This window comes from Parasteatoda tepidariorum, chromosome 8 (genome assembly GCF_043381705.1).
Source record: "Parasteatoda tepidariorum isolate YZ-2023 chromosome 8, CAS_Ptep_4.0, whole genome shotgun sequence".
Classification (NCBI taxonomy): domain Eukaryota; kingdom Metazoa; phylum Arthropoda; class Arachnida; order Araneae; family Theridiidae; genus Parasteatoda; species Parasteatoda tepidariorum.
Genome location: NC_092211.1, coordinates 71,025,680 through 71,049,022, shown reverse-complemented (window position 1 = coordinate 71,049,022; position 23,343 = coordinate 71,025,680). Strand labels below are relative to the sequence as shown.

At 26.4% G+C, this 23,343-nt stretch overlaps 2 protein-coding genes across 3 annotated transcripts in view; one reads left to right on the top strand and one right to left on the bottom strand.

Moving 5' to 3' along the window:
• The window catches only part of LOC107443024 (calpain-7), a 30,397-nt gene extending 13,084 nt beyond the window's left edge, over positions 1-17,313 (bottom strand). The window contains exons 1-11 of the mRNA XM_043043804.2: positions 16,988-17,313; positions 13,567-13,675; positions 13,193-13,353; positions 11,516-11,583; positions 8,531-8,746; positions 6,701-6,914; positions 6,534-6,619; positions 5,201-5,294; positions 4,980-5,126; positions 1,898-2,125; positions 344-488 (exon numbers count right to left, since the gene is read on the bottom strand). Coding sequence (XP_042899738.1) covers positions 344-488; positions 1,898-2,125; positions 4,980-5,126; positions 5,201-5,294; positions 6,534-6,619; positions 6,701-6,914; positions 8,531-8,746; positions 11,516-11,583; positions 13,193-13,353; positions 13,567-13,675; positions 16,988-17,095 — 1,576 coding nt within the window. The 5' untranslated portion in view covers positions 17,096-17,313. The remainder of the gene's footprint in view (positions 1-343; positions 489-1,897; positions 2,126-4,979; positions 5,127-5,200; positions 5,295-6,533; positions 6,620-6,700; positions 6,915-8,530; positions 8,747-11,515; positions 11,584-13,192; positions 13,354-13,566; positions 13,676-16,987) is intronic.
• Positions 17,314-17,518: 205 nt separating this feature from the next.
• Positions 17,519-23,343, top strand: part of LOC107443034 (uncharacterized) — a 53,447-nt gene continuing 47,622 nt past the window's right edge. The window contains exons 1-2 of one of the 2 annotated variants that reach the window (XM_016056771.4): positions 17,530-18,039; positions 22,080-22,182. The gene's annotated coding sequence lies outside the window, so the exon portion shown is untranslated. Of the gene's footprint in view, positions 18,040-22,079; positions 22,183-23,343 lie in introns of both variants that reach the window. The other variant, XM_016056777.4, reaches the window with a different exon arrangement.

Here is a 23,343-nt window from a genome sequence, read left to right as displayed (position 1 = left end):
AAAAAAAATTTTAGAAAATATTTAGCACTTGTTGCACTTAATTTAAATTACACTAACAGAAAAGTACATTTTTTTTAAATAAATCAGACTTAGTAAAAACGATAATTTTTGATCTGTGATCAGTATATGAAGCATCAGAATTGAAATAATGAGCCTTGTTAAGGTGCTGCAAAATCTTGCCTAGCTTGCAGTTTTATCCATATGCTAAAAATTTCACTAAAAATTAAAAATTTTTAAATCAAACAAAATTTAAAAAGTAATATTAATTTTCAATAAAAAATAAAAAGATTGTTTTGAAAAATATTCAATGCAAGTAATAAAATGTCTGTTTTGTCATAATTACCGTTATCAAACATTTGGGCATTTCTGGGATCATATCTTAAAGCTTCCTTAAGTTGCGGAGTCCAGCTTTTTGTGTCGTGCTCAGAATAACGACCTTTCCATCGCAAATGGCTCCAAGGATTTTTCAGCAGACATAAGCGTGTTCCCTAAAAACAAGAATATACTTCAAGGTATACAATTATAGAACAAAAATTTTAATTTTGATTTAAAAAAAAAATTGGTAAAAATATAGCAATAAAACTAACACTAACTTTAAAATAGAATTAGTAAAACATAGTCAAACTTGCTTATAATGAACCTAAATTTAATGAGAAAATTAGAAATACTTGGTTAGTTACATTATTAAATCTATTTGAGAGAAGCATGCTTATAACAAGCAAAAACTGGTCTTAGAGAAAATTATTCACAAAATTTCTGTTTAATTCTATAAATCTAGCTCTACCTTAAAAAAATTCTTTTTTGATGTTTCTCGCTGATAAATTCGTTTTTAATGTCAAAGATGCTTTCCATGAGTCTTATTCAAAAAAACAATACGACAATAAGAATAGGTTAAGACAAAACAAAGCAAATTATCTAATTTCTTTTATGCTGTAGAAGATAAAAAAATAAACTTTTATACTAAAGTTTACTTACTAAATTAGAATAATTTTATAATTTAGTAAGCATGTAGGAAATTTTATGATTTTTCGCTTTTGATGCTTCTAGCTGATAAATTCTTTTTTAATGTCGAAGATGCTTTTCAGGACATCAGTCTTATTCAAAAAAACAATACGACAATAAGAATAGGTTAATACAAAACAAAGCAAATTATCTAATTTCTTCAGTGCTGCAGAAAAATTAAAAAATAAACTTTTATACTAAAGTTCACTCACTAAATTATAATAATTTTATAATTTAGTAAGTATGTAGGAAATTTTAAGATTTTTCGTGGACTCCTTTTTTACAAGCACTCAGCTGTAAGGAGAAAATATTACTGTCTCTTGTTGCTCATTATAAGCCAATTCAGCTGCAATACATTTCCATGTGAAAGGGAAGAAGTTTCGGAAAAGTTTTATTTAAAATTAAAATTACAGGGGTCTGCTTTAATCAGGATTCATCCACGTAGCTAAACCCAGCAACAGAAATAACATACAGTTCCTGCTCATCTTTCAGACAAACATAAAATGGAACAGAAAATATGACTAGCGCAAACAGCGCAGCCTAAATATAAGACAATAATTAAATGCATACAGTAATCATAGTCAAAAATATTGTTGTCGGAATCTAACATTTTAGTTTAGCATGGCATAGATAGAAAAATATTCCACCCCTTGAATTTAATTGCTTTAAAATAATTTTAAAAGTTTTGTCTTCATAACAACAACGCCAGATTTTTTAAATTTAATTTTATTTACAAGTTTTGAGCTTAGGACACATTTTCAAAGAAAAATCCACTTAGTTTAAACATTTCTCAGGTTATATTTGAAAAAATATGGTAATCTGATAATTAAATGAAATAATGCAAATTTCCTTGTGAATAAAAGATAAAATAAATGATCAAAACTTCATAGCTTACCATAACTTCCTTAATGTCCAACATAGCATATGCATGAGTAGGAACTAAACCTGCCCTATCTGCTTCATCTTGGCTTAACTCTCCAGTAGCAACTGTAATCAGCACGTGTCCAGCTTTGTGTTTATCAAGCAGCTTTTTAAAGATAGCATCCTTGGGAAAAGTAGGATCATTTAAGTCAATTGATATTCTATCTGGAATCCAACCAGTCAGAGCATGAAGATCTATGTTCTAAAAATCAGTATAATTCACTATTAGAGCTTGTATAATACACATTCTAAAAATCTCGATTTACAATAATCTGGATTTTGAAAAGAGAAAAACGAAATTGCATAAAGAGTGACTCAAGAAATTAAAGGTGCAACATTAATGATATAAGATTTAAGTGGTTAAGATATTAGCAAATTTGGTAAAAAACGAGAAACGTTACTCAAATGTAAATATTGTTTTCACAAACAATAAAAGGCTAAAAGCTAAGGGGTGACAAAATGTGTGCCAAGGCAATCTTAAGGATGCCTGTCAGAGTTACAAAGGGTGTTCTGAGCTGCCTATTACTTCAACTCTAATATTAATCCCTGAATAGTAATCTGTTGCTATTCAAAAAGGAAAAGTTTCAAGGTTAAGTTTATAAACTTTTGGATGTATCTAATATATTATTATCCTATTCTAAGTGAAAAAGCTTTGAGGGTTCAAACTCTCTTTGTTACTGCGTAAATTTGGTTTTTAAGCAGTTACTTTTCAAAAGAGCAAATATTGCATGAAAATAAATGTTGAAAAGAATATTTAGTAGCTATATTAAGATAGTGCCATAATTTGAAAAGTTATATTATCAGTAGCAAGTTCTTGCACTAAACAAATTCTTAATACCAGAATATGTTAATTTCTTTTTATTTATATTTTCTGCTATATTTTTAAATTTTATGCTGTGTATTATTATTGATCCCATCTTTTTTGTTACAACTAACAGATTAAGTATGAGTTTTACCAATTACATTTATATTTTCATCTCTTATTTACACTTATAAAACATACATTATGTATAAAATAAGCAATAAACCACACACGAATATTATGTGCTTGGGGTACTGAAAGACAATTTCAAATCTCAAAAGGTTGGTATAACTAGGAAAAGTTTAGAAATCCATGTTATAAGGAATTTTTACACACTTTTAAATTTATTTTTCGAGAGATAAGTGTAATAATGCTTTTCCACTGTTGCAGAACTATATCTCTAAAATTTCAAGGAGAAAAAAAACACATAACTGTCTGTAATGCTTTCTATGCCAATATTACAATGCAAAAAGAAACATATAATTTGTGTTAAATTTATATTTTTCCAAAATATAAAATACTCTTTCAAATATATGAATAAATATTTAGCAATAAGAACTTCAAGAATTATGAAATTCAGCTCCAAACAATTAAATAAATTTGTCTATGAGTAAAAAAATGAAGAAAGAAACAAGGGTTTATTTGAAAACTGCAAAAAATTAATACATTTTAGGGTACTTTTGTTAGAAAAAATACGTCTGCAATTTTTAATGTAGGCCTAACTACAGTCAAAAATTAATTTTTTTCTCAAATCAGAGCTAAAATTCATAGTACTAGGCGTGCACAGTTCTGTTTTTAAAGTTTGAAATAATCAAAATATATGAATAAAAAAATATTTAAAGTATTACCATACAAAGGAAAATAATAGTATAAGCATAGTTTAAATACATATTTTTAGAAAAAAAAAATTATGCATAGGAAGACCACATAACAAAATATTTCTTAGACAGTTCAGATCTTAATCATTTTTTTTCCCAATATCTGAAAAAAATATTAAACTAATCATTCAGCAACTTAGGAAAATCAATTAATGGACTCAATAGAAATCTTTAGTACTAATTAATTAATGAATTAAAGTGGCCTGTAGCAAATTAAAGTAAATGAATAACAGCTTCCATAACTATATATCACAAAAATGGCAAATATTCCAAATTTTGGTAAAGATCCTGTTTAACAAGCATAAAACAAATATATTTCATTAATATTTTGGAGTTCTGGTATACATGAATAAAATTAAATAATTAAATTTTAGAGAGATATTAATAGAACAAAGTTAATTACACTTAATTATATGAATCCTTACAAATAATGTTGTTTAATTAAGAATACTACATTTGTAATTTTTTTAATATATATTATAAAAAAGATACAATTTGAAAAAAAAAAAGATATTTGCTGAGAGATATTTCTTAAAGGAAATTTTACAGAATATATTTAAAGAAGCGAATAAAAGATACTAAAAAACAGTGGCCAGTTTTTAGTCACATATATTTAAACAGGGTATCTAGCTTTGATAAGAATTTCAAACAAAAATCTCCTCTTAGTCTTTAATAATCACTTCTTTTAAAAAAAAATTTAAAAAAAATAATAAAAAATAATAAAAAACCTAATTTTTATTGCACCATTTTGACTTTCGTGAGAAGTTGTATCTTAAAATTTAGTAAGGTCAAAAATCTTCAAAAACCATCAAATTTGGAATGAAGATCACACAAATTTTTGCAACCAATAGATACCCCATTTAAATGCTATGAGCATTTAAATGGGGTATTAGGAAATGTATTTATTAGATGTATGTATTAGAAGTATGTATTAGAAAATGTATGTATTGATAAAAAGAAATATAGTATATTGTGCATGAAAATATTCCCAAAATAGATGTAGTCAATAAACCGTTAACTTGTTGTTCATGAAATTTTCAACGAAATTTCAGCATCAATATTACCAGCATATAAGATATTAGAGATATAGAGGTTATTCATAAATTATATGAAATGACCGACCATGCTTCTTTAGACACAAACATGAAATAAGAAAATGTAGATATAGGGGAAAATTCCCGCACGAGAATGACTGCCGTTCTCTTTAACATATAAACATCTTCTGCTCTACAAAAGCTCTTGTGATAGTGTGCACATGCGCGGACAACCAGTAACATATTAAATCTTCCAGAACTGTAATTCACAATAACAAGTTGAGTATATTATTAAAACAATAAATTATAACACAAATACTATTCATTAAGGAAATTACTTACAGAGTTTGATCCAGGAAAGTCATAACCACCCATAACTTTCATATAAGCTTTTTCCAATAATGAAATCCAGAATTCATTTTTATTGCTTGAAAATGAGCATAGAAGTTCACCATGAGACGCCATTGGCAAATAATCATCTATAATTATCTAAAAATTTATTTCTTAAATTAAAAAATTTTCATTCAGAAACAAAGTCATAATCAAGGGGAAGTAAGTGTTACCTTTCTCTGAACTCCATTAAAATGCATTTTCACCATATATTTTCCACAAGGGTTGTATACAGGATCACCTGCTCTGTTTTGTGGATATATAATACTGAAAAAAATAATAAAAGTTAACATGAAGAAATAAAAGTTAGAAAAAAAAAATTTTAAATACTCAAGGTCACAAGTAAATATAAGTAAAAAAGAGTAAATTGCTTAACCATTAAATCGGGCATATAATTGGAATCTGCAACTAAAAAGTTAGAACAAAAGTAAGAACTTTATTTAGAAGGAACACATTATCTTCGGCAGACAAATATTTAAGTTGTTTCTGTTTAGTTTGAACATGTATTCAAAATTACAGACAAGTCAACATATGACTAATTTCAATAAAACTTTTTACTGACTTCCATTATTAAATTTTAAATTTAGCAAATTTAATGTTGTGCGCTAATTAAAATCAGAAACTGTGTCGGAATTTATTTTTTTTAAAAATAACAAAGAGAAACACAAAAATAACACAAAGAAGAATTATGAGTAAAAATTGGAAAACAGAATTGGTGGTTAAAAGGTGACTTTTTTAACCACCAATCACACCTTGTAACCACAAATTCTGTTTTTCAGTAAAAGTATTGTAAAGTACTTGAAAAGTACTGCGTAAAGTATTTGTTTTTTATTAATATAAAATGCATTGCACTCATTTCATGTATTTCTTAGCTTCACATAGGCAACATTATTTTTTGCGAGTCAGTTAAAAAACTGTGTTCCATAAAAAGTATTTATACAAAACAATACTTGCAGTCTGAATAATTAAAATACGTCAGAATTATGTATCACATCATTCACTATATCAAACTGTAGAGTACACAAAATTACAATATTTAATGTTAGAAAAGAAAATGAGGAGAAGAATAATATGGAAGAAAGATAAAAAGCTAAATATATTATACTGCAGTAGTAGGACTAAGAGCCTTATTGTTGCCTATTTCATATAGTGCAAAAAAAACGTTTTTTTTTTATGGAAAACATCATGAATCCAGTACTCATCTGGAAAAAATACTAAGGAACTGTTTGTAAAAATGTCAAGTTTGATCAATTAACTTTAAAATATACATTGAAATTAGCTAGAGTTAATTAAAATAAGTTTGTTACAATAAATTCTGTTTCAAATGTTTATAATTAATCACCTGTAAGCCATAAATAATAAGTTATTTTTATCAACAACATAATATTAAACAACAAAAAACAATTCAATTTTCAATTAACAATTCGATTTTCTTTCTGAAAAGCTACTAACAAATCTTTTCGAAACAACATGCCATACAAACAACATACAGTTAAAAAAAATTACCTAGTGATAATCTTCTTAGAAAATCTTTTCTCATAAAGGGCACTTACAGCTAGTGAGGCAATAAATGAGCAATCACTCACTATAGTCTGTAAATTATAAAATAATAAATGCAACAAAGTAATGATTACACATATATATTAAACAGATTAGATGATGAAGTAAATTACCTGCCTAATACTAAAACAATCAATGAGTTCAATAAGTACAGGTTTAGAGGAGATATCCTCAGGACGAGCCCACCTAGCAAAGGAAATTTTCTGTTTAGGACTTAAAGCTAGTTTACCATCTTTATCACTAAATGGAAGTGGATAAGCAAATCTTTCTTTCAGATCTATGGACATAAATGGAACATATTCTCTGCCATTAACTATGGATGTTACCCTAAAAAATAAAGATATTTATAATGCACAATAATCCTAAAGTGATAAACTACATCAGGGCGCGTAGCCAAATTATTCAACAAAAGAATAAGCACCTTTTAAGCACTTTTCAAGCACTCAAAAAAAAATTTAAGCACTTTTCAAGCACTCAAAAAATATTTTTAAGCACTTTAAAAAAATATCATAACCAGGCAGGGTTGGAAAGTTTTTGACAATTAACGGTTCTATCTTGTTTTAACCTTCATGTCAAAAAAAAATTTGACATTGTTTTTTACAATTGTCAAAAACCATGAAATTTTGAATCATGTAAAAGGAATTTTTTTCATACGTTACAGACTGACAATACGCTATGCTGAAATAGATTGGGGTTGAATTAATTGTGAAAACGTTGAATAGAAGAATGTGAACTGTGTCTTTTTGCATAATTTGCAGTGAAAATCAACATATTAAAGGAGAAATCTCATTTTGAAAAAGGGAAAAATAAGCACTTTTTAAAAATACCCAATGAATAAAGCACCTTTAAGGGCTTTTAAAAAATGCTATGCACCCTGTACATAACAGTAAAAAACTAATTGATTATGAAATAAAAGAAAAAGAAATAAACACATTAGTTTTCACACAAATTAACAGTTTTAACAAATTGATAGCAAAAATCAATTAAAGAACAAGTTTGTGCTCACATTAATGCATTATATTAATTAAGTATCTTAACTAAAAAATATTGATTCCTCTCTAAAACTGTAAATACTGCTATTGCACCACAATCTAAAAAATTTCATAAACAAGCTTAAACCAGGAATGAAATTACGAAAAAAAGAGAAAAAAAACATGCATTTGAAAAGAATATTTAAAAATAACATTTTGTATATAGCACTTTCATTATCAACAGACATTTTTGTTTAAACTTTGCTTCAGGAAATAAAAAATATTGAATTTAATAATACGCAACAATATTTAACAGCAACTTTTCAAACAAGAAGTTTGACAAATCATACCACTAATAGAGCAAAAGGTTAGAAAAAGAAGTCTTTGAAATGCGTCCAAAATTTTATAATAATGGAATGTTAGTAAGACAAAGTTTTAAATAAATAAGATATGCAACTAAATAAAAAAAAATTTTTATCTGAATATAAAAGTCTCAGATAGCAATACTGGCCATAAAAAAACTAGTTTTGTAGAAAATTTGTCATTTTAAAAATATTAGTTAATGAATGATATAATACCCCATTTACCCCCTGAGCGCCAGTCCCGACTTTTTAGCTGCAAGCTTTCCTGCATCAAAAAATTGGTTTCCTAATGTTATTCCGTAGGAAAGTAGTGTATAGATAGGAATTTTCTGCAAAGTTTTACCCAGAGTTTCAATGCTCAATACATATTGAAAAATGCTACTTACAAGCACATGACATCAATCTTTTTCAATCCATTGATTTAACGTTTTATTTAATTGGTTCATACACAATTTGTAAAATCTATGATACAAAATTTTTGTTAGCGTGGTTATTTTTCAATATTCTTAAAGATATAGCAAAATTAATAAAATTAAAAAAAACATGGATCTAAGGAAGAAGAAAAAAAAATTTCAAATATTTAAGGTTTCAGTTTACAAAGAATACAGACCTAAGAACAGCAATTTCCTCTTTAGTGTAAGCACTACTTCCAGTGACACGATGCTGTGGTGCTGGGGAACTAGGAGTTTGATTAACTAAGATTTGTCTTTGGTTAGGCACTTCATTCACTTTGAGATTTGAAAGTTCTGGCAAAGGTGTGGTCGGACAAGGAGGGCATTTCTTATCAAGAGATGATTCAACATCTTTTGCTTTCAGAGTTTCGGCCCTAAAATATTTAGTAATAATAAAAATGCCACATAACACTACTTTTTAAAAAATAAATAAATAAATATTAATTAACTATGTTTGTTGCATTAATCAATTGGTAAAAATTGAGAATTTTTTTTATTGGAGGTTACAGCAAAAACCCCTGGACTTATATAACTTTAATATAACTTTATAATATAACTTTAACTTTTTTTAACTTTTTTAAACTTCTTAATATAACTTTATTTTTAAAAAAATAAACAAAAAAATAACTAATAATTTTAAGATTAGACATGTAATAATTAATAAATTTAATGGATTTTAAAGTGGTCGCCTTTTGCAACAATGCAGAGGCGCAAATTCTTTTCAGCATTGAGCAGCAAGTTTTCGGCCTTTAATCTATCTAATTCCCATCGAAGTGATTGCTTTAAAGACTCCAAATTTTTGTGAACAAATATTGTTTGCAGAGCAAATAAATGATTTCACACAGTTTTTTCCCTGCTTAAACAACTTTAAAATAGCAGCACTACTGCTTGACATTGTAAAAAAGCTAAAAACAATAAATAACCAGGAGATATATTATAAAATATTTAGTAATTATAATGGCAGACAAAAAGAAACGAGCACACAATTTAAAAGGGAATTAGTAGTTAACTTCTATTCTATGATGTAATATGTTCTATGTCTAACTTTGTCTATGTTTTGCTGCATCATGTAGTACAACAAATCAAATTTATTCTAAATTTTCATGGTTAAGAAATTTATAATAATGGATAAAAATACCTAACGATTAATATATAAAGAAACTAATTAGAATATTCTCTGCATTTTAATGATAAATTGATAAGGGAGCAAACAAATGTGGAGTTTTGGACATCCTAAATTGGTTTTTGGACAGGGTGCATAATATTAACTATTCACATTATATTAACTATTAAATTATTATTATTATTATAATTTATATATAACTATTAAAATATTATATATAACATATAATATTAACTATTAAAATCTATTTAAAACATTCATCAATTCTGAAAATAGTTAATACTTTTTATAACCCCATATGTTAAAACTAAGCACTTATTGTATGTAAAGAATATGGATATTTAATTCTAACTATTAGTTTGATATCAGTATAAATTTCATAATTCATAGTAATTTTAAGATTGCATTAATAAATTATAAAACCTATAACTATGCAGTTATTTTGCATTAACTCAAATAATATCTAAAAAATTTTACACTTCCTAAAAATTTCTTTCAAATTCTGGAAAAAAAATTCTATTTCTTAAAAAAATTTCATAAATAAAATTCTTTAAAAAATTTCACAAATAAAACAAAAGTGACTATTTTTAAAATATATATATATTAAAAAAATGTAATCATGAATTAAAAATTACAGTTTAATTGGTATTTTTTTTCCTGTTATAGCTATTTTCCATGATAAATGCCTATTTCTAAACTGTGACACATTGCTCACATAAAACTAGACTACAATATCTAGAAAAGTTTAAGGTGAGAAGAATAAAATCAAAATTTTTTTATTCAATTGTTTTTATTAGATTTTAAAGATAAGAATCCAGATTTAATATTAGTTTAATTGATAAGTTGTTAATTTTACATTATAGTTAATTGCTAATTCCTCAATATTTTTGTATTGTTTAAATGAAACTTCAACCAAAATTTAGCTATGAACCATTCACAGAAGTGTTTTGGACTGGACGGCATTTGCATTTAATTCTTCCCTAAAATAATCAATTATACTGTAGGTTCTATTACAAAAATTATTTTCCTTGAAAATCAAAATTTCAAGTCAATAAAAAGTTGTCATTATGTTTACATATTTACCATAAAATGTTTTAGTCAAATTATAAAACATTTAAATTTACCAAAAGGGTTCTGAAATTCCACTTTTTGTGACCCAACACATAAATTTCAATTTTTTAATTATAAAATAATTTATAAATTTCATGCTAAAAAAAAGTAAAATTTAGAATTCAAAGTAACACCAAAAAACATATATCCGAAAAGTAACATTTAGGTCACCTTAAATTTATATGAAAAACTTAATTTTCATGAACAAATCAGCTAAGAATTTTTTTGTTTCAAAAAGTAGATTATAGGAAATCTAAATGTTACATTTCATACATATTTTTTCTATTACTTCACATTTTTATATTTTTAAACTCAAAAGCTAAAATTTGTTATATTTATGCTTAATTTTTTAGAAAAAAAAAAGAAAAAAATCTAATCTAAGTTTTCAACAGAAAAAAGGAAACTTTAGGCCTGTTACTGAAGACAAAAATATTTTTAAATTCAACTGAAAAAAATTTTGTGAAGTATTTGAGAATAATAATAACTATTAACCAATTTGAAATTAAGAATTTTGAACAAAACAATTTTCAGGATTCACCCTGTCATACAGAAGTTCCTTTATTATGCCCCTAACATAAAAAGAATGCAATCCCAAATTTTTTTTAATTATTATTCCTTCATTCTCTGTTCAAACAATATGCAAAAATTCACTTCTAAATTCGCTAGTATTTTTTAGGAATTCATTGTAATTTAAATTGCAATGAATTTGCAGAAAAATCTTTGCAACAATGAATTCACAAAAAATTCTTCATACGCAAATTTCTATAAATTCTAAGCATACAGTGACACTAGAACAATAGTTCACTTCATTAAAGCAATAATGAATATAAATAGAAAGCTTGAGATATATAAAAAATTTTAAATGTTTCTTCTGAAATAACTTAATAATGGTTAAATTCAAAAAACTAACCTGTCAAGAGCCTTCTCAGCTAATTTTGACAACTTAAACTGCAAATCTTTGTCCTTAGTCATCTTTCTCTATGAAGAAAAATAAATAAAAAAATATTTAGAAATACTGCACTGTCAATATTAAAATTTATTATTATAAAATTAAAAGAGCTAAAATGACTCATAAAGAAAAATTAATTGTTTAACTATTTATGAAAAAAAAATATTCTTTCAACATTCATTGTCCTAAGAAATTATAAATGCAATGTAAGAAAGTATATATGTAACAGACGTAAATCCAAAAAAAAAACACATCAACTTAAATACATTTTGTTCTAATGATAAGAATTTCACATAGTAAATGTAAATTTTAATAATTCAAAAAAGCAACCTCAAATATGCTAAGTAATTAGTGCAGACTATTAATTAAGTTGTGAAATCAGGCATAAAATTTGTATTTATTTTCAAATAAAGACACCTTTTTTACAACAGATTTATATTTCTAACCATCAAGATATGATTGAAAGTTGCTACATGAAATACACAATATTAAGTAATTTAGATGGTCTGTCAAAAGTTTGGATCTCTTAATATTAATTTCATTTTTTACTAATGCCACATCTGAATAATATTTGAAGGAAATTAAAACTTTAATGCATACAAAATTCACTTACACAAAAATAATTCTACACAAAAAAATAATCTGTAATAATGATAATTTATGATTTTTTTCTTAGATTATGTAATATTGGTCATCAGAAACATTTCGAATTTTATAAGGTTCACAAATCTTTACATAATTTTGAATTACTTAATTTTAAGTGACTAGATACAAAATGTAGGCAAAATTTTTATAACTTAGTAAAACCAATTTCAATCAAATTTTGAAATTTGTTATTTAAAATTTTAACGTAATTAAAAAAATGTGAACTACCATGCACATTACATTTCAAATTCGTTTTATAAAAAATACAATTTATGATTATGAAATAAAATAAATAATTTTTAAAAAACTTTCCATAGAATTATATGGATTGTTTTAGACTGACTTAAAAGATATGACGAAATAAGCCTAAATTAACAGGCCAAACTTTCGACTTTTCTGCTGATAAGACAGGAGCAACCATACTTTTCAAATTGCAGTTATCCATAGCTGCCGGGAATAAAAAAGATAATGTTTATTCAGAGAAAGTACATTTTGGCATCTGATTTTTTTGCTTAGAAGCACTAATTATTTAGAAAATTTGAGGCAAAACTTTCACATCATTAACAGGGGTCTGTCTAGGTTTTTCTGAGAGGTACCTATTTTGTGAAAATTTAGACATAATTTGTGAAAAGTTAAGAATTATATTAAAAAATCAACACAAAAATATGGTAAAAATATGGATTTATCGTTTCTTAAGGGATACAAAAATAAAATTTTAAGAAAAAGAATTTTGTGAAACTACCGTTTTTCCTAAAATTGAATTTGTGAAACTACCGTTTTTCCAAAGTTGAATTTGTGAAGGTACCGCTAAACGGTAGTAAATTCGGCCTGGACAGACCCCTGATTAAGATCACTTAGTGTAAGTTTAGTATCCTTAAAACAAAAAGTTTTGAGGACACTTTTTTTTTGTCTCACTGTAGTATTTTAAAAATGAAAAAACTATTTAATTTTAGAAATGAAATGTTTGATATTTGTAACAGAAGTAGTAATTACTGTTTTTAAACAAAGTTCAGCAGCTTGTAAATAGAGTTCGGTAGCTTCTTTATCATTGCCATTTTCATCTTCTTCAAAACCTTGACGTAATAGAAATTCAGCTCTATCTAACTGCAGACTTTCTTCATTTTTTACAGGTTTATTTAGATTACATTCTGCCTCTAAAATATAGCAATGAAATTTTAGTATTCATATTATCTAATATGTATCATATCTTATCATTAAAAAAGAAAAGAATTTTGCAAGATTTTAAAAAGGATATAAAATTAAATACATCAATTTAAACCTAGATAACTATATACGATGCACAAAGTGAAAAGTTAGGTAATAAATTGAAATTTAAAGCTATAGTTTTCCTTTTTTTTTAAACATACTTATTTTACAGAGATCATCAGCCCGTTTAAGATACTCATCAGATTTCTCCCTGATGCCTGCAATTTGGGATCCTAAGAGATAAGCGGCAGAAAGGGTGTGAGCAGATACCTGTAAATAAAATTTACAAAAAATGAGTTCCTGAATTACAAAGTAAGGCATGGAAGCTTGTTTTTATGGCTGAGGTTTTTAAAGTGTAAATTTTAGATATTTTATCCTGGATAATATAAATTTAAGAAATACAATGAATGTTTCATTATTTATTGCAAAGCATACAAATTAAAGTTTACTTTGCACCAAGCACTAAAAATAATGCCACACTAAAAAAATTTTTTGGTTGCAAAGAACAATATAAACTTAAAATTTTAAAAAAAAATCAATGTATTACTTTTTGATGCACATCAATTAAATACAGTAGAAAACCGATTATCCGGAACGATCGGGACCATCTCTATTCCGGATAACTGATTTTTCGGGTTTTCTGAATCGCTACAAAAAGCCGTTTTTTTTTATTGTTAAACCCAACTAAAAAAAAATATTTGGAAATAATCTTAAAAAGAAGAAAAAACGATGAAGTAATACACTAATGATTATTTCCAAAATGATGGTAAGGTAAGCATCTTTCAAAAAAGAAAGAAAAATTCTAAAATCTTATGAAGAAAAAAAAAAATTTTTATCAAAGGCTGGAAAATTTATCGAATTTCGTTTCGGTTTTCTGATTTCCGGATAACGGGTTCTGTACTGTACTTAGAATACAACTATCAGTTAGAAGGATAAGATTTAACTAAAAGACTATTAATATTCTAATTTATTCAATTCACATTTTGTCAACAACAGAGCTCCAGTTATATTTTGTTTTATCTTATGTTTTGGCAATTTAAATGTTATTTGGTCTTTGTAACTTAATTTCGCAAAGGAGTGCTCTCACAATATTTAAATATGTTATGGAGTTCATGCCATCATAGAAAGTCGGAGAAGCACATTTCAAACTATTGTGATATGTAAAGACTTAAATAAGTTTGGAAATATTCCTACTTTCTCTCTTGTTAACATATTATTTAGGAAAATTTCTGAATCTCAGTATCTGTACATAAATGCCACTAAGTCATAGAAAACGGGCAGTGATAATCAAAACTAAAAAATATTCCACAATCAAAGGCAAAAATCATTAGCCAAGCATCAATCAAAAATCATTAGAAGCCATTATACACACAATTTTAATCTATTCAAAATATAAGAACTGGAGAGTTAAACTTGGTGATTTTAATTGGTGCGAACAGGTAATGACCTGCAAATAATATTCCCGAAAATTTAATGCTCAATAAAATGTGTTAAAATATCTTTCAATGTTTAAATAGAAAATATATCAGAATAATTAAATATTTTTAACATTGTGTTGATTATATTTTAAATAAGATTTTGTACCTTATAGCATATCTTATTTAAAAATTCATACAATTAATACATTAGAAAATTAGGAATCTAATTGATGCACTTTATGCAGACCATTAAGTACATGTTCTGTAATTTTCTGATAATGATGAATTGAATATTATTTGTAAATATTTTAGTCTAAATGCATTGAGCAGTCATTGTGAAAGTCTAGGATTAGGCATCTTAGGCAGCTAGTAGACTATGCAGATTCCAATCCATGGGTAAATCAGCTTATATATAATGCTAACCATGTTACAACCATCATGCCTTGGTCACAAAATTGAGGAGCTTAGCATCCTTTACTCCTTGGCCTACACTGGGCTATTGCAAGAATGCATTTTTCTTCAAAATTTTGATCTGTTCTGTTTTAATTGGTTTGACTTACACAATTATTTGAAACAATTGATTATCAAGTGACAAATGATTATCATTATATAAAGAATTATGCTATATGAAAGCTACAAACTAGATTAATTGAACAATTTTGTACATTTTAAAAGTTGAAATAATTCTGCTTTAATAGCTTTGTGTTTCAAACTTAACTCACCCATGACTATCTCAAAAACTAAAAGGTAATTGAAATATAGCATTTAGTTAAGAGATGTATCTATCAGATAAAAAAATTCTCAGATATGATGAATATAATCATGTTTGGAAACATATTAAACATTTTTAAGTTAGGTCATAAATTTATGATACAAATTATATTATCTAAACTTAATAATGTTCACTAACACAAAAACAAGGGATATCTTCCCCTTTCTATATCTGTTCACATCAACTGTATTTGCCCAATTATTTTAAATAAATTAAACAAAGAACATACACAGTGGTTTTCCCCAGAATGAAGAAAGATTTCTCGATTGTTGGAAGAGTTCCTTAATGTGAACTACGGCAGAATAATTGCAAAATCATGGCAACTGCTGGGCAGAGACCTGCAAACACTAAATAAAAGAAAATAAGAAAGTAACAGCACAGAAGGCGACCAACTTAAGGAAATTATAACCACCCTCAGGCAAACCACTATAGGTTATTTTTTTAAAAAAATTGCAAATCAAAACTCCCTGTCATGATCAGCCACTCCAACTGCAATCCCCAAGGTGCCAAATTGGTTTTAAAAGGGAAAGTTTTTATTCAAAAAAAGCATGTAGACGATTGCCCGCGGGTAGCTACGAGTTTTACACTTCGAGATGGTCTCTTTGTGATGTTTTTTTTTTTTTTAATTTCTCACGAGCCGCTGCCTGGAAGTTCAATAACTCTGTTCCCTATCTTGATCTATCTATCATGACAGAACACAAAACGAAAATATCCCCTAGAAAAGGCACAAGTCTCCATTTCGAGTTTGCCCCATTCGGTGAAAAATATTTTTAGTTTCGTTTTATCATTTTTCACTGGCACTGCCCAGGAGCAGCCAAAAACTGGGAAGTTTTCCGTAGCGTAATCTGTGGCAGATTAATCGCCTAGTCTTGGCAGCTTCCGTGCAGTAGCCAGCGAGGAACTAATAAAAAATATCACCGAGACCAACTCGAAAGGTATAACTCGTAGTCACTCCCGGGCAAACATCTACATGTTTTGTTTTTTTTTAAAGTTAGCAAGTTTAAAATCTGTTAGGTACCTTAGCGATTGTAGTTGGCGCGGGATCATGATACCAAATATCCCCAAAAAACTTAGCGATTATTTTAGCACACGTACAGAAATCTTAAATAAGATTGCATAACAACAGTTTGGAAATATTATAGAGAGAGTTTAAGGACGATGTCAACCTTCTTCCACCAAAAGGTAACTCTAGATACAATCAAGTTAACATTTCTTTTATACTAGTGAATTAGTAATTAATATTTATAGTGGTAGTTACGTCACATTATTCTTGAATTTCATAATTATCATATATGAATAGTATACAAAATCGAGATTCAAATATACATTTTATCTACGATATGAACATCAGTATAAAGTAAAGATAGTAAAAATAATACATAATATTCATACTCTATAATAATAAATAGCAGCGTCATAATTCTTTTGCTGCTCAAATTCAATGGCTCGATTGACAAATTCAACCGCATCTGCTTCTGCTTTTTGACATTCTTCTGTCATTATGTTAGAATAATGCGATGAATACAGCAATAGATAACTAAAAAGTTTATTTTAAATAGTTCATGAGAATTTAAAACACATTACATTGCAAAACAATAAAAGAACTTAATATTAACAGATTTATTTATAAATACTTTCATTTCTTTTTATATCGTATAGTTTCACTTTTATAAATATAAACATTAGTTTTGCAGTTTCAGTTACAATCTTATAAACACGGTTAAGAGTAAATTGTTACTATTAAACTTCAGATTATTAAAAAAAATTTATTCGTAATGCTATATTGATTAGAATTGTTCAAAATAGATTGCTACAAATTGTATTTCTCTTAAAATGTATGTCTTAGTCATTCGCCTCTCAAATTAGCAAAAATATTAAGACATGTTATTCAAACAACTAGTTTGGCAACATATCAGCTAATTTGGTGTTTTGGTAAATCGATCTGGATTTAAATGTCCATCAGATGTTGATCTGATGTGCTACGGGGATGTGGAAGATTACAGTTTCTTAAATAAAGTTATTCTTTATAAACTAAACATTTTTACATATTAAACTATGGAAATCAATCTTCTTTTAGTTTCGTTCTTTTTATTGCTTGCTACTAATGGGCAATATTCTGTCAATTTGAACTGATATTTGATAATTTTAGTTTGACAGATGCTAATAAATAAAACTTTGAATTTGCAAGACATGAAATATTTTCATTTAATATTCTTTCAGTTTTTACGTATTACATAAATTACGTTCTCATTGCATTTATGGAATTTTTTTTTATCTCGTAAAAATGATTGGAACTCTACTTATTAAGTTTGTACGTAGTATCAGCTGTTAAAGTTGGCGGGATCAAAAGTGTACAGATCAAGTTTTAGGAGGAGACTGGAAGATTGGAAGAAACAGAGAAGTAAAAAGAAAAGAAAATCTTTTGTGGAAGAAAATACAATTAAGTAAGTAAAAAAAAATAATTCAAACTTCATCTAAAATATACCAAAATTATAAATTCAGTAAAATTAAGTTTAAAATTTTGATGATTTTAGCTTTGGAATAGTTGTATATTATTTTTTCCTAAATTGTAAAATTACTATTCAAATACGCAAACATAAAGCTCTTTTTTTAAGCAGACTGAATTTTATTTAATTTTTTGATTTTAAAAATTGTTATATATTGTTAAAAACTTTTATTGATTTTAAAAATTGTTTAAATATGATAACTTTAGTTATAAATTCTACAAAATTTAATCTGTTGAAGAAATAAAATAAATTTTAAAAAATTTGGTTTATGAAACTGGCGGGTTTATACTTAAACTTTACATGTCACACACAAAACTACCATGATAAACTTCTAAATTTTATTGACTAATAATTTCGCTATATGGTTGTTATATTATGTAAATAATTTGCTCTATTTTTTTTCTTTTTTACATTCTTTACTTCACATAGTTCAAAACAAAACTTTCTTCATTATCAACTCATTTTCTATTACTTTTAAGGGAATCCATCTATATTCACTTTAGAAATACTGCTATTGAGGCAAAGTTTTATGCAAATCAGCTCGACTACATGTTAATTCAAAAATTAGTGTGGAAATATTGATGCTCTTACAATATTTTTGTTAAATAGTATTACAAAATCTTAAATCATTAAGTTTTCACTCATTGACTAGCTTTTTATATTAGACTACCAAACTATATCTAAAATTTAATGAAAAGTAAGTTTTTTCTGCATAAATCACAAATTTATAAAGAAAAAAAGTGCACATACAAACCACATACATGTGTGCTATCTTGATCTGATAATTTTAAGCCTCGGTCCTTTATTGTTTTCTTGTAGGAAATATTTCTAAAAATAATAGGTATCTTGATTTCTCAGCAACTGATTATGCTTTTTAATAAAAAAAAAATTTACTTGATGCAGATATATTTTTAGACTTTTATTCTGTTTACTTGCTTAAATCTATCATAAATATTTTGATTTCAAATGTTATTAGAAATTTATTGTATTTAATGACTATAGAAAGTACAAGATAAATGATAAATTTTTAAAAAAAATAGTATTCATTTAATCTTGAGAAGAGAAAACATTTTTTCCTTAAGTGAGTAATTTTTCAGAATATTTTCAAATTTTGACTTATATAATTTCAATTTTTAAAATTATGTCATCATAAAAGATTTTGAATTAAGTTTACATTTCAATTTAACAATGTATTAAGTTATTTTCCTGCTAAACACCATTTTCCCTTTCAATAACATAAAAAAAAACAATTTTTTTTTTTTTTTTTTTTTAAATGCAAAAAAAGTTTTCATCTAAAAGTTCAAGAAGAAGAGAAAAATAAGAATGATGGGCTAATGCACAGAGGGTTAATTCAATAAGATAGATTCTGTTCTTCACTCTTTTTCTCAGCAGAAAAATGTAGTTCTATTTCTCTTTTTTAAGCTATTTATTTCTTGTGCTTTTATTAAAGATCAATTATGTTATTATTATTAAATATCAAAAAATTCTAGCTATAGTCTAATTCTTCCCAAGAACTTAGAAAAATATTTGGAATGACTGCTTGCAATCCTGTAAACTTTGTCTTCAGTTCCAATTTAATTTTAATGTCTTTAATTTATTTTCAAATACTGTACAAAAAGTGTTCAATTTACCTTTTATTGTTCCTAGTTTGCATCTGTGCAAACATGTCTACTTAATTGGTCTCAGTTCAGTTATTTATTAAGTCTGAATTTTTATTTTAAATTTATTAGAAATGTAAGAAAATGTTCTTGTTTTAAATTTAGTTATAGGTAAATTTTAAAACTTTGTGTAACAAACAAAACCCCTTTATTACTGGATATTCCTTGAAATTTTATAAGTAATATGAAAATTTAATTTAAATTGAAAATACTTTTTAAACATCTTCTTTTTATTATGCTATGTAAGTTAAGTTTAAATCTGAAATTATACTTTCACTTTCGAAACAGATAAAATGTTTTTGCTACTAGTCTATTTGTACCAAAATTTGTTTCGTAACTAAATAAAGTAGTAGTAAAATCCAAACAAAATTTTAAATTGAAGACAATTGTTGCATGATATTAAAGCATAGAAAAATTTGACTTTAATATTTTCTATTGGAAATATTTTAAAATTAGCTTTTACGTTGTTTACAATTTAGTGTAGTAAAATAATTTACTACCCACAAATTGTTCTGTTATTTCTTATTTTTTGGAAAATAAAATTTGAAAACTAGAAAATGATTAAAAAATTTATCCAGTTATAAATTGTTTACTTAAAACAAAAAAGTTCTATTTTTCTCACTTTAAAATCATTTCTAATAAAAATGGTGTATCAAGATGCTTTTTGAGTTACAAAATGTAATATTTAGACATAATATAAATTTTCCTATGATAATTTAATGCTTTAAAGTAATGACACTTATGACGTAAATGACAACAGTATAAGTATTAGCTCTATTGTGTTATAAATGAAGCTAAACAATATTTTAAAAAAAAGCACAAATAATCTCGTTTTAAGTCATTTGTGACATTATTTCTGCTTATTTCACATTGTATAGATTTATTTATGTAAATGACTGATTTAACCCTTTCTTTTCTTAGATGTGTGTATTATATTTTAAATAGTAGTGTTTTCACATATTTTTGAATTAGATAATTCTTATATGCTGTATTCTAATAATAAGCTGACCAATGTCCACCTGAAACTAAAAAATTAGTAAAATTTCTTTACATATATTCAAAAATTCACCACTTTACCTTTGTAATATAATATTGAATGAACAGAAATCTATCGCAGTGCTTCTCTAATGTAAATAGTTTTTTTTTTTTTTTTTAATTATTAGAAGGAGGCGAGTATTCGAATGAGTGGAGGCGAGTATTCGAAAAAGTTACATTATAATTTAAAACTATGAATGTGTTAGTAAAGTATATCTCATTGGTAAATCATAAAATATTGAAACACAATTCGAAAATTCACAATTTATAATATTATTTACACAGAAAAAAAAAAAATTTTGAACAGTTGTTTGAAAAATTTATAAAAACTGAAGTTTTTTTTCAACATATCTTTCCTTGAAAAACGCAACTGTAAAGTTTTCTTTTTCGTATATATTAACCTATCACTTTAGTTTAAACATCTGTTTCGATGGAAAACATGACTGTAAAGTTTTCGTATAAGTCTTCAAAATGTTTTTAAATTGTGGGAGTGAAGTGAAACCTTTTTTTCACTGCAATGATTGTAACTATGCAGTGTTGACACTTTTACAGAAACTTGAGCTAATAACGTAACGTATGTTTTTAACATATATATCTCTTTATTTTTCTCATAAGTAACTATCAAAACAGTTTTGTTTCCGTATCATTCAGCAAAGAGTTTTGAAGAGTAGAAACTGAAGCTTGTTTTCACCGCAGTCAATGTGACTATGCAGAGTAAACACTTTTACAGAAACTTGAGCTAATAACGTAACGTATGTTTTTAACATATAGTATATCTCTTTATTTTTCTCATAAGTAACTATCAAAACAGTTTTGTTTCCGTATCATTCAGCAAGGAGTTTTGAAGAGTAGAAACTGAAGCTTGTTTTCACTGCAGTCAATGTGACTATGCAGAGTAAACACTTTTACAGAAACTTGAGCTAATAACGTAACGTATGTTTTTAACATATATGTCTCTTTATTTTTCTCATAAGTAACTATCAAAACAGTTTTGTTTCCGTATTATTCAGCAAAGAGTTTTGAAGAGTAGAAACTGAAGCTTGTTTTCACCGCAGTCAATGTGACCATGCAGAGTAAACACTTTTACAGAAACTTAAACTAATTACGTAAAAATCTGTAACATCTAACAACATCTGTGGAAATTGTAGGTTTAGTTTTTAGATATCTCTTAATGTAAAACGTCACTGTTAAGCTTACTTATGTTTTTAACATATATATATTTCTTTATTTTTCTAAGTCTCAATCGAAACCGTTTTATAAAGTTTTTGTTTCCGTATCATTCAGCAAACATTTTTGAAGAGGTAGAACTGAAGCTTGCTTTCACCGCAGACTCTGCAGAGTAAACACTTTTACAGAAACTTGTAACAGTTTATAACTTGTGTAAAATGTAAGTTTTTTTTACATATCTCTCAATTAAAAATGTCACTGTAAAGTTTACGCATAATTTTAACATATCATTTTAGTTTTCTCATATGCCTCAATAAAAAAAATACAAAAAAAAGTTGTTTTTTTTCCGTTGTGTAGTTTAGCAAACCATATTAAAATGAAAAACTTAGCTTATAACTCTTGTAAAAATTGAAGAATTTACATATTTCTTAATGGATAAAGTCCCTTTGAAGTTTTCGTATAAATTTAACATATCTTTTTCAGTTTTCGCATATGTTTCCATAGACAATGTTTTATAAGGGTTTTTTTTTCACCGTGTTCAGCAAACCGTTTTGAAAGGGGAAACTAAGGCTTGCTTTCACCGCAGTAACGTAGTTCTATGCAGAATAACCATTTTTACAGAAACTTTAGCTTATATACGTTGTAAAGATTGTAGGTTATACATACACTGAATTGGAACATCACATTGAAGTTTTTGTATAATTTTAACATATTTTTTTCAGTTTTCGCATTTTTCTCAATAGAAAATATTTTGCAAAACTTTTTTTTCTTCTATGTAATTCAGCTAACCGTTTTTTAAAAAGATACAAAAGCTAGCTTTTACAGCAGTCAGTGTAGCTATGCAGAGACCATGCACTTTTACAGAAACTTTAGTTTCTGACTTTTTTAAAAATAGTAAGATTAAAAATAAGATTTTTACAATTCTCTCTTAATTGAAAAGGTGACTTCGAAGTTTTCGCATAATTTTAATATAACTCTTTAGTTTCCACATATCTTTCAATAGAAAATTTTTTGTATAGTTTTTGTTTCCGCATGATTCAGCAAACAGTTTTAAAGGGAAATACTAAATCTTGCTTTTACCTCAGTGAGTGTTTATATAGATAATAAATATTTTCACAGAAACTACAACATATATTGTAGGTTTTTTTAATTGAATTGAAAATGTATCAATAGTTTTCGTGTAATTTTAACATATGCCTGTATTTTTTACGTATTTCTCAGTAAAAAACGTCACTGTAAAGTTTTCGTATGATTCGAGAAACTGGTTTGAAGAAGGAAGGTGAACTGAAGTCTTCATTCAGCGTGATGATTCTAACTATGCAGCGTAGACACTTTTACAGAAACTTGAGCTAATAAGGTAGAACGCTGTATCATTTAACAA